The following is an 18,054-nucleotide window of genomic DNA, read 5'->3' on the forward strand; positions in this document are numbered from 1 at the left end:
AGTAATGGGCCTTTCCATAGCATGTTGCTTTATGTGTGAAGAAAAAAAGTGGAATCTTCTTCTAGAGTTGGCTTTGTTTGTTTGCCCACATGCTACTCTTGATTATCTAGGTTGGATATTCAAAAAGGGTTAAGCATTTATTTTTCTGCTTGCTTAAAAACACAGACATATGCATGCACACATTGGGGGGGGGGGAATGAAAATAGCCACAGAACTATTCTGAGGAATTAAAATGGTGCAAGGTGTTAGCCAGTTAGTGCTGACCTGCAGCCACCTTATGCTGCAGACTTGCATAAGTCACAGATTTCTAAGCATTTTCTAGATTTGCCTTTCACACAAGCTTTAGATTTCCACACGTGACTTATTTCTTTTTAATTATCTTAGTCCCCACTTATTATGTGCTAGCAAATTATTAGGATGCATGGAACTATTCATATAGGCATAGAGGTGGAAAGATGTGACAAAGGAAAAGGGTTGTAAGTTATAAAGTATGCCAACAGGCTCAGTCATAAGTCAATATTAAACACTGTGTAATTTGTGAACCACCTCTTTAAAGAAACAATGGATCTCTCTGTTTCAGTCTTCAGGATATGGTTATCAGTATTTAGCATTCACTGGGTGTTGATAATCGGTAGATATGAATATGATAAACATATTAATGTGAAGGATTTGTTGTTGACATAAAATGGTGTGTGGTATTATAATTCAGCTTTATGAATGTAATCCATATTTACAGAAGATAAGCAAACACTTTAAAAAAATACTCTACCAAAGCAGCACATAGTGCTGGAATCATAGTCACACTATGCAGTTATGAGATTAGCATATGAACAAAAAGGAAGATTTTTGAAGCTCTTAGCCATGCTACAAAAACAAAACAAAAACGCAAATCTTATTTTAGGAGATAACTCACGTTTATTGCCTTACTGAAGCTTGGACATAGAGTTGAAGGCTGCTCTGAAGTCAGTGAAGGCTGGATAGAGGGAGACAGTGTTCTTTTGAGTTCAGTGAGGGTTAATCTTACATTAAGGATTGCAGCCTCAGTTCACAAGCACCAGTGTATAGGTGTTCAAATTGGGGTGCAGTGCTAGGAAGGTGTCATTTTGGTGTAGCAGTGTGGGACAGGCCTGCTATGACAGCAACAGTCACTGACTCCAGATGTGATTTGGTATAGATGTTAGCCAAAACTTCCTGTCTTGTGTCACAAAACTGATATATATGAATGGGAGATATGATTTCCCGTCCAGTATGCCACTTTACAGATAATTTTTATCTGTAGAAATATATATATATTGTCCAGAGACCAACTAAGTTTGTTCTTCGTATGAGCTTTCATGTGCATGCACACTTCTTCAGATTTACATGGAAATTGTTTCCATTTGGTTGTGTACTTTTTGATGTGATTTATTTATTGTTTATGACTTCTGTTATGTTTGTAATTATGTAAATCTTGTCATGTTGTAAGCTGAGCATAGTTTCAGCTTTGGAAAGGCAACATGCAAATAAAATGATGATGATGTGAACATTCATATGTCTATTGTGGCCATATCCGCACTAGAGACAAATGTTTTTATCTCCACTCCCTTTCTCCAACATACCCTTGAATGTACACATTTGTGAAAAGGTTAGGTATTCTAACCACCTACTCAAACTACATCTATTCGGATTTTGGGAGACTGGGAATGGTGAGAAGGAAGGGAATGACAGATTACAGTGAATTTACATAGATATGGGTGGTAATACTCTTCCTGCATAGCATGGCAGCAAAGCTTCACTAATGCAAGAAACTCTACGTTGCCTTCTCAGATGTACGCATCTGTTAGACTGAGTTGCGAGGGCCAAACTATATGTTGTGTGCAAATGTGGCTTGCAATTGTCTGATAGATCATAGGAAGGGGACAGTTAGGAATGGGCAAATGGGAGGTGTGTACTTAATTCTTTCTCCTGCTCTAGCATTCCCCTCTTGACATCAGCTCCATTGGCTTTAAGGGCATTTTTGCAAGGGAGAAGCACTATTGCGGGGCAGTATTCAGCATGGAAATTGTTAATTGCCCTCCTGTGTGCTTCTAAACTCTCCTACCAAAAGTGTCATTTAAAAAAAAGGTTGCTAGTTACTCTTATCAGAAGGTACTCATTCCAGTGTTTCTGTAAATTGGAGGAAGGATCAGAGGTGGAGGAGAATTTTGTTTGGTCCTTGTTGCTAAGTGACCTGCTCTAATCTGCACTTTCTGGACATGAATCAGACCACAGTTATCCATTTCCCCTGCTTCTTTGAATTTTGCGATACCTTTTTTATTTTTTAAACTATGAGAACCATACAAAAATGTGTTAAAGAACAATTGCATGTTCTTGAATACAACATGCGTAGAAATGCATACATTGAGATAAAATATGCATCAAATCATATTCATCTTGTGATGTATTATGTAATTAGGTAATGTTAAATAGGAATTTTCTACAGTTGAAAAAGAATAACAGTTTAATGTGAAAATGGGATGGAACAGATCCACAGTGTTAGAAACTGAGATATGAAAGCTAGAACCTACATGGCGCCTTAAATCTAGGTTATGGGTGCAACAACGGAATGTCTAGGTGCACTTTTTAAATAACAAGAATACAGAGCTGAAAATGAATGAACTGCAGCTAAAATCCTATATTCATTTTTCACATGGTCTGGTCCTTCCCCTGCCCACCCCCCTAATATTCTTAAGAGGGTCTCTTCTTCAGTCTTCAGAGAGTGGCTGGACGTGGGGAGGCAGAAAAAGGTCTGCCTTCCCTTCCACTCTTCAGTTTTAATCTGAAATCTTAGGCACAGTATTTCGCCTAGAGCTCAGAAACAGCTTGCGCTAATGAAATTCCTTGTCGCAAAACGCGCCTAGAACAATGGGAGTTTCGAACACTGCAGACTCATGAACATGCGGAACTGAAATGGACCAGAAATAGAGTAATCTGCCCATTGCTGGCTTGTATAGGACATGATCATGGCTAATATTTGCTTTCTGTCAATGATTTTCATTGTATTTCCAGATTGGCTACAGTGATTAATTAAACAGATTTAATAATTTTTGTTTATTAGTAGCGTTTCCCATTTCCTTTTCTCTTACTGTCCTATATATAATATTCTCATAGCTTAGTTTACCCTGCAAAGCCAGCAGCAAGTTGTAAAGCACAAAGAGGTGTTGAAAAGGAAGGAAGGAAGGAAGGAAGGAAGGAAGGAAGGAAGGAAGGAAGGAAGGAAGGAAGAAGACAGAAAATGAATTCAGAGCTTGTATGTTGAAGTTGGTAGCGGAAACCTCTCTTTCTCATGCAAAGCTTTTTCACGGCACACATAATTATCCTATGTTATTAATTGAAACAGGAGGAGGTGACAGAGCTGTTAACTTGCATAACTGTGGCTCATTTTTAATTATGACATGTTTAATTTTTTTCAAAGCATTTAGACTCCGGGGCCTTTATTCCAGTTTCTGACACCTAAAGAAACTGAAGATCAAATATTAATTAAATGAAAACAGCAAGCGAAGAGTGGCACATTCAGTTATGGTATCTAGGTATAATACATATCTAGTAACTGTTTGGATGGCTAACCATTATTCTTCTCCCCTACAGGAAAGATTTCAAGTCAAGAATCCTCCACACACATATATCCAGAAATTAAAAGGCTATCTCGATCCAGCTGTAACTAGGAAGGTAAGAGATTTTATTTTGTAAATGTTTGAATCCCAACCCCAACCCCCCATTTTCATTTAGGAGTAGTATATAAAATCAGCCAAATGAAGCAGTTGACCAGGTGTGGGGAACATTTGGCCTTTTGGATGTTGCTGGACTGCAACTCCTCCGAAAACATGATAAAGCACGGCCAATTGTCAGTGATGATGGGAATTGTAGTTCAGCAATGTCTGGAGTGCAAAAAATTATTATGTTGGAGATGAGAGGGGTGAAGGTGTTAACTTTTTTTTAATGCTGCCTACCTCTTCTATGGGATGCAGGTGGCGCTGTGGGTTAAACCACAGAGCCTAGGACTTGCCAATCAGAAAGTTGGCGGTTCGAATCCCTGCGACGGGGTGAGCTCCCATTGCTCGGTCCCTGCTCCTGCCAACTTAGTAGTTCAAAAGCACGTCAAAGTGCAAGTAGATAAATAGGTACCGCTCCGGCGGGAAGGTAAATGGTGTTTCCGTGTGCTGCTCTGGTTGGCCAGAAGCGGCTTAGTTATGCTAGCACATGACCCGGAAGCTGTACGCCGGCTCCCTTGGCCAAAAAAGCGAGATGAGCACCGCAGCCCCAAAGTCAGTCACGGATGGACCTAATGGTCAGGGGTCCCTTTACCTTTACCTCTTTTATGCACTGACCCTCAGCCCTGCACATTTGAAAATATGGAAAGCTTGCATGCTGGGGGACATTGTTGGGAGAAGGGCTCACATCTGCCTTCTTCTAGATTTGTTAATGCTTTATGTGCAAAGTGGTTTATATTTTTAACAGAGGCATTCAAACATGCATTCTTCTCTCCCACTGCTTTTTCTCCTTTTCCCCAAAGATAACCTTTGTAATTTTTATGTACGCTGCTTCGAGACTTAGGTCATTAAGAGCTATATAAATGCAAGCAAGCAAGGCCTGTACACAGGAAATGTCTAGTCAAAACTTCACCACCTGATTCTGCTGACATGATGGAATAAATGGGGCATTCTTTTATATCAAAAGGCAGGTCCCATCAGAGTTCAGAAGAGTGTGTCTTCCTTGCATATTTTTTTTTAAGTGAAAAGTTTATATTTCATTTTATAGTTGCATGGCTGGCTGGGCATTGAAGGATGTCTTTGCAGGTCAGTGGGCAAAGAATTGATGGATATTACAAACCCAGTAGACTTCTGGCATAAGTTGAAATGAAAGTGGTTTGGCACAAGGTTCATGGGTTGCAGAACACAGCACCTGTAGCCTGCAAGTTAAAATCTAGTTTAGACCCAGTAGCACACAGGCAGGTAGTGTTGTGTTTTAGAAATTGGTGTTACATGAATCCTACCTTGTTGTTACCCAAACAGCAACCTGGAAGTTTAATTCTGCACTAGCCGGAGCTTTCAGAACATTTTCAAGGGTTACTCACATAGGGCAGTTATCCAGTTGTGAGGTTATCAGAGCGTGGATTACTGAGGCCATAGCTGAGAAGCAGCTGGAGGTGGACCTGGGCCTCTAGTGTCAGCAGAGATTCAAGGAGAACCTCCAGTTTATGCACCTGCTTTTTCAAGGGGAGTTCTGCCCCTTCTAGAACAGGCTGTCTCTCTTAATTTCTGGATTTGGGAACTAACTGTCCACAGCAACTCAGCCTTATCAGGATTCAGTCTCAGTTTCTTGGTCCTCATCCAGCTCATCACAGCTTCTGGGCACTGTTCTGTCACTTAAGCTTGTCCTGCTCCAGGTGGATTGGAGGGAGAGAGCACAATAAAACACATTTGCCATGTGTGTACAGATCATGCAGTAAAATGTGTAGCTAAATGTAACTATTACCCATATAGTATAGTATAGTATAGTATAGTATAGTATAGTATAGTATAGTATAGTATAAGAGAGAAGGTTAAATAGTCAGCATGAAATATTGGATAGCTTTGGAGAAAGTGTTGTGTAAAAGGTATATTTTGATTTCTAAATGTATTTCATATACTATAAGTTTATTTGTACTGGAAATTGTATGGGGTGTGTGTGTATATGTGTACACACACGCGTACGCGCGCACACACACACAAAAAAAAAAACCTGGTTGTCTGATTAATAGAGTAATTCTTCAGAATTTAAACTTAATATGCATCTTAATGACTTATGTATTCCCCCTGTCATGGGAGTGTGAAGGTTTTATATACCATCTACCTTAATCTAAATATCACACTCAGGCATTGTTTTCTCTCCTTGCAAATTATAGAAATTTAGGAGAAGAGTTCAAGAATCTACACAAGTATTACGAGAACTAGAAATTTCTTTAAGAACCAATCACATTGGGTAAGAATGATTTATTTTATTTTATTTTACCGTTGTTGACTTTTGGGCAAAGGACATTTCTCACAACCTGTCTAAAGCTTCCTTGGCCTAGCTGTGTATCTTCATGGCTCAAATGGAACCATGGTTCAAATAGTATTATGACTGTGGGTTTTCAAGCTTTGCTATAGGAACCCTTTCCTCATTGGCTTGCCTGCTGATGTACTCCTAAATATCTGCCATTGACTCCCTTGTGTTGCAGAGCATTCTGGGACATATTCCAGAGAATGCACAGTATATATAAGCACTGGCCAGGCCTGCGGGGCCTCATTGTCACGCATCAACTGAATAATCTCGTGAATATGTCAGACCTAGACCCTGTAATCATGATCTGAGGCCCTTCTTCATATGCCTCCTCTGTGAGAGGTCCAAACAGGAACAACATAAGAACAGGCCTTTCCTACAGTGGCTCTCCTCTTGTGGAATGCTCTCCCCAGAGAGACTCACCTGGCACCTTCTCTACATATCTTTAGATGCCAGGTGGAAGCATCCCTCTTATCAAAGGCCTTTGGCTAATTAAACTTTCTGTGGCCTTTTAAATTATTGGGGGAGCCATTGTTTTTGTTTGTTACTATTGTATGTATTTTTATGTTTTTATTGTAAACTGCCCTGTGATACTTTGATTGAAGGTGGTATAGAAATTTAATAAATCATCATCACCCATGGTGGGTAAAAATGTTTTTTTCTGGGTGCCTTGGTTTCATTTCATTTTTAAAAATTAAATTATTTTATTTTATGAATAATATTAATTACAAAGAGTTAAAGAGAAAAGAAAAAAAGAAAAAGAAAGAAAAATAGTCTATAAAACATTTTAAAAGGCAGAGAAAAACAACAAAAACAATATACCTCAACCACCATTGCAGATCTTTTCTTTGGGAACGTTGAAAAGCTTTTCAGAACCCTTAGGGTTCTCTAGGACACAATTTGAAAACTACTACTCTGGCATATTTTTCTTTCCTTCAAGGCACTATGACTTTGTGATGTGGCCTGGTTTTGCATAAGCGTTGTGCTGCTCAGGCAATGAGAATTTAGAGAGACACAATTCAACAACTGCAGTGTTGCTTCAAAAGAGAGCTGCATTTTAAGTGTGTTGGAACATGCCCCCCCACCCTATCTTTCACAAACTATTTTTGTTAAAAGTTCTGGCTCTCTTTCTTTCTCTCTCCCCCTCCCTCCCCCACCTTTTGCAAAGCCCGTTTGAAGTGAAATTGACCATGAAATACCAAAGCTAGGCCAACATTGCTAATACATAGTTGGCAGAGCAGCAAATGTTTAGGCAATATCTTTGAGATGACATGCCAATGAAGTCTGTAAGCAATTGTAGCAGTTTTGTCATCAGCTGAACGTCAAACTTCAGTAATATTTCCCAAACCAAATATGCAGTAGAAGTTGTCAGTATATCATCTTTTACTCTTTTCTTTTATGGAAACTTGCCCGAGAGTTAACTTTTTTAAAATGCCAAGCGAAATTTATGACTTACCCTAATGTCTTGCCAGATGTTAGCTGTGACTGAAGTGAGACACTATTTCTGCTAAGTTCATTAGGACTTTGAAGTCAGTGGCTGCTGTGAAATTCTTTTGTGTATGTCAGTGTGACTATTAGCTTGAGCTAATTGGTTGTGTGCAGCTATCCGTACCTGTACACATGAATCCTTTGAGACAGAAAATGGCTTCCTTCCATATGTGGTGAAATGTCAGCCGTACCATGTACTCCTGGTCCCATCCATCGAGAGCATTGCTTCTTAAAACTGTGACTGATAGCTCAATCCTATATCTGTCTACTTAAAAAGTATAAATGGGCACCCCACTTAGGCTGTATGTGATTACAGCCTAAATCACTTGCCGTGAAATAAACACAGACTTTGGCCCATCAGTATTCTCCCCAGCCTTTTCTTTCTTCTCTCTCTCCACCCCCACCCCCAACGCCTGGCCAATTTCCCAAAGTTCCCAGTCTGAGGACGGGTCCCCAATAAGAAGACCTCTGCCTAATCTATGTTGAATGAAAATCCATTTTGAAATATTCTCTACTGCTGTTCATGTAGTATTTATGCAGTGTACAGCATGATAAAAAGAATATTGCATTAAATATTACATACAAACTAGGAATCACTGGTGTGGTTGCTATGGCTCAGGTCCAATTATCCCTGCAGAAAGACCATTGGAAGTTCAAAAACTCATTTGTTTTTTGAGATTTGGGGGTATAGTCCAGTTAACATGATATTTGCTTGAGTTTTGCCGCCACGTTACTGTTGACAAACTTTCTCTGTTAGTGCATTTCCAGGTTTTTCAAAACGATAAAATATCCTTGGCATTACATTTACATAGAGATGGCAGAAAGCCCAAATGATGCTTGCTTTCCTACCCAGATGATTAAATTAAAATAAGTGAAATACCTGGTAATTGTTCTGACCTCTAATGATAACCTCAAAATCTTGACTGAGAGGGGCTATTTTACCTTGGCTCTGAGCCTGTGCAGTGGCCTTGTGATTTGGTGACACCGTTACATTCCATGCTGAAAGGTTTCTGAGAGAGAAATTACTAGCTTTTGCAAAATGTGTTTCTTTTTTCCTGTAATTACTGGGTTCTTTTTTGTGTGTGTGCAGACTTGCTTGCACAAGTACAAATATGCTGATCTCTAATGATTTTCCCTAACAGGTGGGTCAGGGAGTTTTTGAATGAAGAAAACAAAGGCTTGGATGTTTTGGTAGAGTATTTGTCTTTTGCACAGTATGCAGTCACGTAAGTAAGACCCGGCTTACGCAAAGCAAAACATTACAGTGTAGAGTGATTTGCTGTTTTGGCCTTGCTAGTGCATCACAGTGCACTAAAGCATGAAACCCTTTAGTGCAATAGTTTACCGTTCTAGCAATTGATGGTCTTCCAAAGATTGCTGCCAGAAATCTCTTCTTTGCGGGGTTACACAATGCACTGCTTGTCTTAGTATGTTGTATCAGCAGCATACAGGAAACACTGGATACCACACTTGTTTGTTCCTCTATGCTGAGATGATTTCGGCCTTCTGCATCTTTGTCCAAAGTAGATAGTTCCATACCTTCAGAACATACCCATTCAAATGTTCCATGGAAGCAGTTAAAGCAAAAGCACAAGTGAATCGTAGACCTCTTAGGGACACTTTTGCCCAGTATTATCAAGTCTTGCATTAGTTGTCCAAGGGCCAAGGTTTTCCCCGTCACCTGCTACCTGAAATTCTTTTAACAAGACATGCCAGTGCTTTGAACCAAGAATTTTCTACATGCAACACATCTACTCTGCTGAGTAATGGGCCCTTTCCAAAGCTTTTATACCTCTAATTTCCCTAAGTGAGATTTCATATCTTAAGATGCAGTAGGTTCACAGTCTTACCATGGCTGAGACCAATGAGTTCCACTTGGTATGCTATGGCAGAACTGCAGAAAGTAGAACCACTTTGCAGTCAAGCTTCTTCTTGCCACTCTCAAAGTATTTGAATCAGCCATGAAAATACATACAATAAGATGATGGCGGTGGTGTGATTGCTAGTACTGGGCAGAAACTGGGAAGCATGAGGAGTCTTATGGAGCTGTTAGCTCCCCATGAGAAATCCCCTTGCAGTGCTGATCTATCAGGGAAGCAGGGGAGAGGAAGATTGGCCTGAACTGTGCTTCAGTATCCTGTTTTGCCTCTGTGCTGTGCAGCCCTGAATGTTCTGAAGCAGTGATGGGGAGCCTGGGGCACTCTGAATGCTGCTGGACTTCAACTCCCAGCATCCCTGACCATTGGCTCAACAAACTGGGGCTGATGGGAGCTGCAGCCCAACAGCATCTGGAGGGCTTACAGATTTTCCATCTCCACTTCAAAGGATCATGAATTCAGCAACGGGCAAACAAGTTTCTGCTTTACTTGCAGTTCTCCTGATTCAGGGCCTCAGGTTCTTAAGACGAAGAGCAATGTGATTTGATTTTTAGGACATATACAGACAAAGGTTTGTTTGAACTGGAACAAAGTTAATGGCAGGACATTACTGATTTTGGGGAAAAGGCACATTGCAGGAAAAGAAGTGCTTGCTTTAAAGACTTTCACCTCCCATATTGAACCAAGCGCAAGGCCTTTTACTTGTCGTTTACTTTTCCCTAACATGGCATGCATGGAGAATAACCTCAGAGTATATAAGAAGGGAAGAGATGGCTCCGCTTTCAAAGAGCAGTGCATTGAGTAACGGTTGGGGGAAAGTAAAACAAAGGAAGAGCTGAAATGATTACATTAAATGCATTGCATATGTTTGGAGTTTGGTCTTGGCCATTATACAGGGATAGATTTGAAACTAAATTAGAAAGCAAAGCTAATTGATTAAAAAAAAAAATATAAAAATGAAGAGAGTCGTGGAGACTTGTTTTCCTCCAACAAATCAAGCAGTTTTGAAGTTAGAAAATCTGGATAAGGTTGTAAGATTCTTTCTCAGTTCTATCTGCACGATGGCCCTCTCCCTGTTTCTCAAGATCCAAATTTACTGTGAAACGTACGTGTAACTAGCACTCTGTTTTTAGCTCAAGGGGAAATATGTTACAGTGCGCTCCGTCACTGTATTGTTGACTGTAATCAGCTGGGACAGAGTAAATCTGCAGATGTTCAGCAGCAGGAAGGAAAAAGTTGTCTATGTCTCTCTCTTCTTGCTTACTTTCTCTTTTCCGTTTTTGTGTTTTGCAAACCTGCATTGAAATGTTCATTTCCGTTTAGATTTGACTTTGAAAGCTTGGAAAACAACATGGAAAACTCAATGGATAAATCTAAGCCTTGGAGTCGATCCATTGAAGACCTCCATCGAGGAAGTAACCTCCCCTCTCCCGTTGGCAATAGCATTACCCGCTCTAGCAGACATTCTACTCTACGGTAAGAAAGCAAGGCGGCTCTAGGGAACAAGATGGCGGCTTCACGCAGGAGAGAATTCAGTTGAATATTACATATTTTGAGATTGACACCAACCCTCATTATACAGTTTACATATTTTGACGACTACTTAGCCAAACTTCACTCGCTGTGCTTAATTAAATTAAAAATGATCTGAGGAAGCTAATTATTTATATTGTTGTGAGCCGAGTTTGTAGTTTGCGTGTGGTGTTTTTTTTTTAGTTTGCAGGTGATTGCTTGGCTAATAATTAGCATGCCCCTAGGAGTGCTTTTTTCTTGGTGTTGTGAAATTAACAGAGCGATAAGGCTGTTGTCCCATACCCGCTTAACACGTTCCTGCTGAACTCAGTGAGGCTTCCTTCAGAGTAGACACCTGTAGAGTCCTTCCACATTGAAGAGTCATCTGGTTACATTTCTAAAGCAAACAGCCTTTTGGAGAGCTGGCCCTCTGGCATGGATATACCAAAGAATAAATAAGTACTCAGAACTAAAGAATAAATAAATACTCAGAATGACCAAGGCTGGCAAAATCTTCGAACTATTACATGCCAAACCCATTACTTGTGATATTTACTATATGGAGGAGGGGGAGGAGTGGAAGCCCATTAGGTGGATCCTCCCAACAGTATCTAAAACCAGTCAATTTATTTTGACTCCTGAGGCAGAAAATCTTGGAAGCACCTCTCTCCGTCCTTGGTAGTAAAAATAAGAACAGTAATAAATTGAATAACTACCAGTTTGCTACCCTTTCATGACACTCTGAATCTGTTTCATGAAGTGGCTATGTTACTCTGTTTAATGGTAGATGGCCCTTCCAATTTGTTATTTATTTAAATGGAACCTCTTTGTTCTTTCTCATTTCCTACAACACTCCCTATGGCCTTTTACCCTCAGAAGGGAGAAGAGAAGCTCTCTGGCTCAATAGTATAGTGGGTGGAAAGAAAGGAGGACTGTTTGGGCATGAGTGCAGAGCAGAGGGACTAGACTGCAGAGAAGCAGCCTCAGGCACTTCTCATCTCCTTCCACCCCTTCCCCTTTGTTCTCTTCCTTCCCTCACACTTGCGGAATCAGTCTGTCAGCCCACCATCCATTTCATCTTCCTTTTGCCTTCCTTCCCATCCAACTTGTGCCCTAGAAGTGCTCTCTCTATCAGTGCTCTCTTAAACAACTCTCCCTTCTGAGTATGCCTATGCCCTTTGCTTTTGGGGAGCTGCTGCTGCTGGTGTCAGTGCAACACAATGTCAAAGCGAGGTATTCTTGAGGGCCACCACCAAGTAGGCTGAGATCCGCTCAAGGTCCCTATTTCAGCTCCTCTGAAACAGCTTCTTCATTGCTGCTTATTGTTCTGTGGTTATCATGTAGTATCTCTTGCTTAGTACCAGTATCTATCTGTGGTGGGATATTCCCTCTAGTACTATTTCCTCTAGTACTTAGTATTCCCCCTAATACCATGTTGAATTATCAGTATGGAAAAACTATGCCACTATTGCATAGTTGCTTTTCTTCAACATCACTTGGAAGTAGTGAATGCCTGTTCAGCAAGAACTGCTCATGCACAAGCTAATTTCCCTAATGATTTACCTCAAATGCAGCCTGTTTTTTATTCAATGCAAGTATCAGTCTTAAGGAGACTATTGATAGTAAATATCAAATTGCTTTAAGTTCACTGCTCCTTTTTGAATATTGCTGGCTGAGATCAAAAGTAAAGAAGCTTTCAAATCACTAAGGGTTTAGAATTTAGAATTTTATACAGCCTCTTTCACTCCTTTTCTTGGAACTTCGACATTAAACAGTCAGGCTGCATCAGCGGACTTAGAACAGATTTAGCCCATGCCATTGATTCAGGCTTCAGAAGCTTGGAGAGAATCAGAGGACAGATAATTTGCAAAAGAGATCCATGCAACTGGAATGAAGAGTGCAGAGAAGGAAGATCAAATTGTTAGGGCTAGTTTTTGATCTGGAAAAAGCAGAAGAGAGAAAGTAATATCAAAAACGTCTCCAGCGGGCCAAATAATTTGAATGCTTTCTAGTCAGGGGCAAGGCAATTGCTTATAGGGTGATACCCAGGAAAAGCTTTGCAGCGCTGTTTCTTGCACAGTTTGTACACTGTAGATCCATTTAAGAAAGCAGGGCTTTAAAACTTCATAAATCAGTAGTAGATGGATTTTGGTCGTGTTCTTCCTTGAACCCCCATTGGGAGATAGTTGTAGCAGAAATACAGGTGTGCATTACACATTGCTTACATTTTCTTTCTCTCCTCCTCTCCATCTCCTTTTTCATATGCGCCGCCCACATTGTATACACCTTCTCTTCGCTCTGTGTCAATGGCTTCTCTTGTGCTTTCCTTTCCTTTCCCTACGGCACCATTTTCTTCTTCTTCTTCCTCACTTGCCTTGTTCTCATTTTCTCCTCCATGCTCATCCATGCCTCAAAATGCCATCAGAATGGTTTGTCTGCCTGAACAACTTCAGTTCAAACGCCGCCAGAGCTGCTTTTCACACAACTGCCTCTGGAGTGGCTTCAGTTTACACTCTGCTGGTGAGGCTTCAAGCCGGAAAATCTCGTAAGTCGTGGGTGTAAAAGCTATGCCTAGAAAATAGAATTTTAAAAGTTGACTGGTACATGGCATCAGGCTCCCTTGCACTGCTTGCCATGTGTTATAATGAAGGTGGATCACATGTCATTCATGAATGGTTCTAGCTAGAGGAACTTTCAGTGTCTGAGATGCGGATTATCTCATTATATCTAATATGCTGATACTTCTATATATATTTTGTGTGTGTGTGTGTGTTGGTATCAGTGATGGTGGTGGGGGGTTGCTCATTATATCTAATATGCTGATACTTACTTCTGTATTTGTGTGTGTGTGTGTTGGCAGCAGTGGTGGTGGTGGTTGATTTTAAAAAATAAGACAGGAATTTAAAGTAGGAATTCCCCATAGCTTGTGGCTAGTTATAAATAAACCACAAAATGTACACTGTTGTCTTTCAGCTTTTATTGGCTAGTATTCCATCATATATTAGTTTTCTTAGGATGGAATTTTAAGGCTTTCGCTTTGGCCTCTTCTGAGGCCCATGTCACCGACATCAAGGGGAACGTTTTGTTTGATTTTTTAAACGTTCCCAAAGATTTGTTTCTGGTTTGCTAGCCTAGTTCAGGCCATCTCCAGCATTCTAATCTGGCTGAAGTCCCAAAAGGAATTGTAAATCACACCTTTCCAGATATTCCTTCCTCAGGTATGTGTAGTTTGTTAGAGAGCCTCTTTTCAAAGCTAATGTGTTTGTCAAAGCAACCCACTGTCTCATGTGATCTTTATTATGGCCTACCCAAAAAAAAAAGGGGGGGGGGCTCTGTGCAGTTGACTCTAGTGTACCGTCTTCATACGAGACAAATGTTTAACATGCATAGGACTGCACTGTATCACTCACACCTTCCACATTTGTGCTGTAACGTTCACAACCTCACTGCAGAGGCAGAAAAGCAGCGGAGGCGACAACAATGTATTAATTGCTTCCCGTTTTGTTCTGCACTCCCTGCGGGTCTACCTCCAAGGCAGCACTTTTGTTGCACCGATACTGTAATTTCTGAGCAACCAAAGTGCAGTATTTTTCTACTTGGGGAAGCGCATTTATTTCTTGCTGTATAGAATGTCAGAAGCACCTCTTGCCTAATGTCTGTTGATCATGTTATTGAAGGCAACACACCCTCTGTGCCCTACCACTGCTCCCCTGAGGTTGCTGCTGCTTCTGAATGGGCATTCGTTTTCTGTTTTTCATTGTTGCCATCACAGCTGGCAATTTAGGCGAAAAAGAGGCTAGCCATCCTTCCACAGCAAAGTTTTCTCCTCTCCAGCAGGGCTCTGCTTCCACATTCCCTAGACTGTTAAGTCCCTGCAAAATCATTTGCTGAGAATGGTGCAGTGGAAGGAGTAGGCCTATTAAAGCAACAGGGTTTCACTTAATCAAGACTGTTTTAAGTCCCATTGATTTCTGTGGTTTAGCATCGTTATGTCTGGATCGAATCCCACATCGTGAGCATTTGAGCAGTTGTGCTGAAAAGCTTGAAATGGGAAAGATGGTTCACGCTGTCTAATACCTCTGTATATGCATGTACGCAAAGGTGTGGGGCGGGGGGAAAGAGGCTACTATGAACTCCCCTCTTCATGCAGAGAAGCAACAGCTATTTCTCAACAACAACAAAATGTGCTGTTTTCATCAGTCCTAATATAATAGCTACCTGTTCTATAGCATTTTTAAGGGACGCAGGTGGCGCTGTGGGTTAAAGCCTCAGCGCCTAGGACTTGCTGATCGAAAGGTCGGCGGTTCGAATCCCTGTGGCGGGGTGCGCTCCCGCTGCTCGGTCCCAGCGCCTGCCAACCTAGCAGTTCGAAAGCACCCCCGGGTGCAAGTAGATAAGTAGGGACCGCTTACCAGCGGGAAGGTAAACGGCGTTTCCGTGTGCGGCTCTGGCTCGCCAGAGCAGCGATGTCACGCTGGCCACGTGACCCGGAAGTGTCTTCGGACAGCGCTGGCCCCTGGCCTCTTAAGTGAGATGGGCGCACAACCCCAGAGTCTGTCAAGACTGGCCCGTACGGGCAGGGGTACCTTTACCTTTACCTTTACCTATAGCATTTTTAAGACTTTTGAAAGTGCTTCATTGGCATTACCCATACAACAATATAAATTTTCGGGATCGCAGCACTGAGGCTGAAAGATAGTGGGATTGCCTAAAAATCTATGGCCCTGGTGAGCTTTGACCTGGGTGCTTTGCAGCTCATTCTCTGGAAGTAAGAAAACCTCTAAAGCTAGAGAAATATGGACAGGGTGGATTTCTTCCCACCCCAAGGCTTCTCTAGCTTTAGAATGTGCCTTTGAAGGAGAGAAAGAAAAAAGCACAACTGAAGGGCAAAAAGGGAAACATGTGATATTAATTACTAAAATAAATATATTATCAGAGGCATCATCTCTGACTTGCAGCAGAAGAAAAATGAAAATCAGCAGCTCGTCTAAGAGCTTTTCTTTGCCCTAACATTTGGTAGCAAGAAATGAAAAGAAAGCAGTGAAAGACAAGGGGGCATAATCTCACCCACCCTAGATTCAGTTGGGGTGTGTGTCTGTGTGTGTGTGATGTCAAGACCTCCTTTAAGTGAAATGTCTCCACTGGGTACCAGTGTTTTCTGCCACTATAAAGCAAACAAAACAGAGGGAATGCTGAAGATAGAGATACATACTAAAGCTCTGATATCTGCTGACAGTTGAAAAGCACCAAAAATATGCCCACATCTTACAGCCATTGTCAAAGCAATAAACTTGAGGCTAAGTCATGCCAAATAAGCAAAGATCAAGAGCAACGTTCTGTTTTCTATTCTCATATATATGGATCTTTATCCACAAAGTGTCAGAAACAATCCCCACTTGTTTCTCAACTGCTGAGATAGAGAAACCTAATGTGCTGATATGGCTTGCAACCTAAGATACGGTGACATGTTAATGAAGTTCACAGAAGGAATGTGTCTTACCCCTTCTCTCTCTGCAGCCTCTTCTAAGAGTTGGGTGTGGGGTCCTGAACAATGTGGGATACTGCACAAGGGGTTGCTAGTGGAAGTTGGAGTGGGGAATTGTCCAAAATTGAATGGAGGCACACCCAAGCTTGGGCCCTTGTCGTCTTCTCCAACAGCTCCCTTCACCCCATCCCAGATTTGTTCAGGAGGGCCACTGATCCTCTGGAGAGACTTTCTGAGAATATGGGGATAGGGGCTGCAGTGGAGAGAATGGAAGTGAAAATTTCCTTTGATGACCTTACTTAAGTTTATCTTAATCTTAGCATCATCATCATCATCATCATCAACAACAACAACAACTTATTATTTTTACCCCACCCATCTGGCTGGGTTTCCCCATCCACTCTGGGCAGCTTCCAACAAAGATTAAAAATACATTAAAATGTCACACATCAAAAACTTCCCTAAACAGGGCTGCCTTCAGATGTCTTCTAAATGTCTCTTTGACAGCTGATGGGAGGGTGTTCCACAGGGCGGGCGCCATTACCAAGAAGGCCCTCTGCCAATTAATGTAATAATTGAAATGGATAACTTCAGGGAATATCCACACACATTCCACATTGCTCATAGCACTGAGAAATAAACATCCAGATTAGGAATTTTCAGTCTCTTCCACTCCTGTAGCTGGTTAATGTAAAGTGTTTCCTTATTAACAGAGGCCATTAAATAAGTGTCCCTTCAGCTTGGCTGTAGATTTGCCAGCTGTAATGACTCTTGCCTGGTATTCAGCCCAGAATACTCATTTCACCAACATAAATTGGTGTTAATTTTCCATTCTGGAAACCTGGATTGCACACAGTGACTTTTTTCTTAATAGAAGTGTAGGGGGGTTAGGGGCAGAGTGCCCCAGATGATGAATGGGAAGAAGACAATAGCCTCCCTTCCTCAGCTGACCAGACAGCTGTCTCTTTGTGTTCTATGCCTGGGCGTATGCAAGAGGGTGGTGTGGTTGCACCCACCACTGGTATCTGGCCTTGGAGGATTGGCCCAAGGGTGAATGTTATCCTCAAGTCACCTCAGGACTAGAAGGGCCTTCCTTGGCAAGGAGATCCAGAGTTTGAGGGCAATCAATGAGAATACCACCTATCAAATTCCTACCCAAACACTTCAGGTGTTGATGGAACAGAAAGAAGGGGCGCTCTCAGAGTTCTTACAACCCAGACAGGCTTGCATGGGAGAGCACAATCTTCTAGATAACCTTATAAGTGGTGCACTTGAGTCCAGAAAGCAAAATGAGCTTTGCCCTGTATTTACATGCTCAGTCTGAGAGCTGGCCTGAAGGGAGTTATACTGCGGAGTCCCAACTCATATGTTCTTTAATAGCATTCCATTTTTTAAGTAGCTGTTCCTGGTTCCATTTATGATAATATTTTAGTAGAAGAGGGTGGCTAATAAAAATGGGTAGTTATATGAACATTGGAAATTATGGCAGTAATGCACTTTTTAAAATAGCTTTTCCAAGCTGTAGCATAAACTAGCTTAGACAGTTGACATTAGAGCTGAAATAACATATATCATGTGCTACCACGATGAAGCATATATGAGCAGTGAGGAACAGATCTCTGCAAGGCCTGCTTCACAGCACAAGATAATATT

The 18,054-nt window shown here is 41.3% G+C and overlaps 1 protein-coding gene across 6 annotated transcripts in view; it reads left to right on the top strand.

Moving 5' to 3' along the window:
- Positions 1–18,054, top strand: part of FMNL2 (formin like 2) — a 184,508-nt gene that overhangs the window by 117,739 nt on the left and 48,715 nt on the right. For all 6 annotated transcript variants that reach the window (XM_081928732.1, XM_081928736.1, XM_081928735.1 and 3 more), the window contains exons 3-6: positions 3,607–3,687; positions 5,903–5,979; positions 8,670–8,753; positions 10,728–10,880. In XM_081928732.1, the coding sequence (XP_081784858.1) occupies positions 3,607–3,687; positions 5,903–5,979; positions 8,670–8,753; positions 10,728–10,880 (395 nt within the window). The remainder of the gene's footprint in view (positions 1–3,606; positions 3,688–5,902; positions 5,980–8,669; positions 8,754–10,727; positions 10,881–18,054) is intronic.

The sequence above is a fragment of the Podarcis melisellensis genome (assembly GCF_964234715.1).
Source record: "Podarcis melisellensis genome assembly, chromosome: 1".
Classification (NCBI taxonomy): Eukaryota; Metazoa; Chordata; class Lepidosauria; order Squamata; family Lacertidae; genus Podarcis; species Podarcis melisellensis.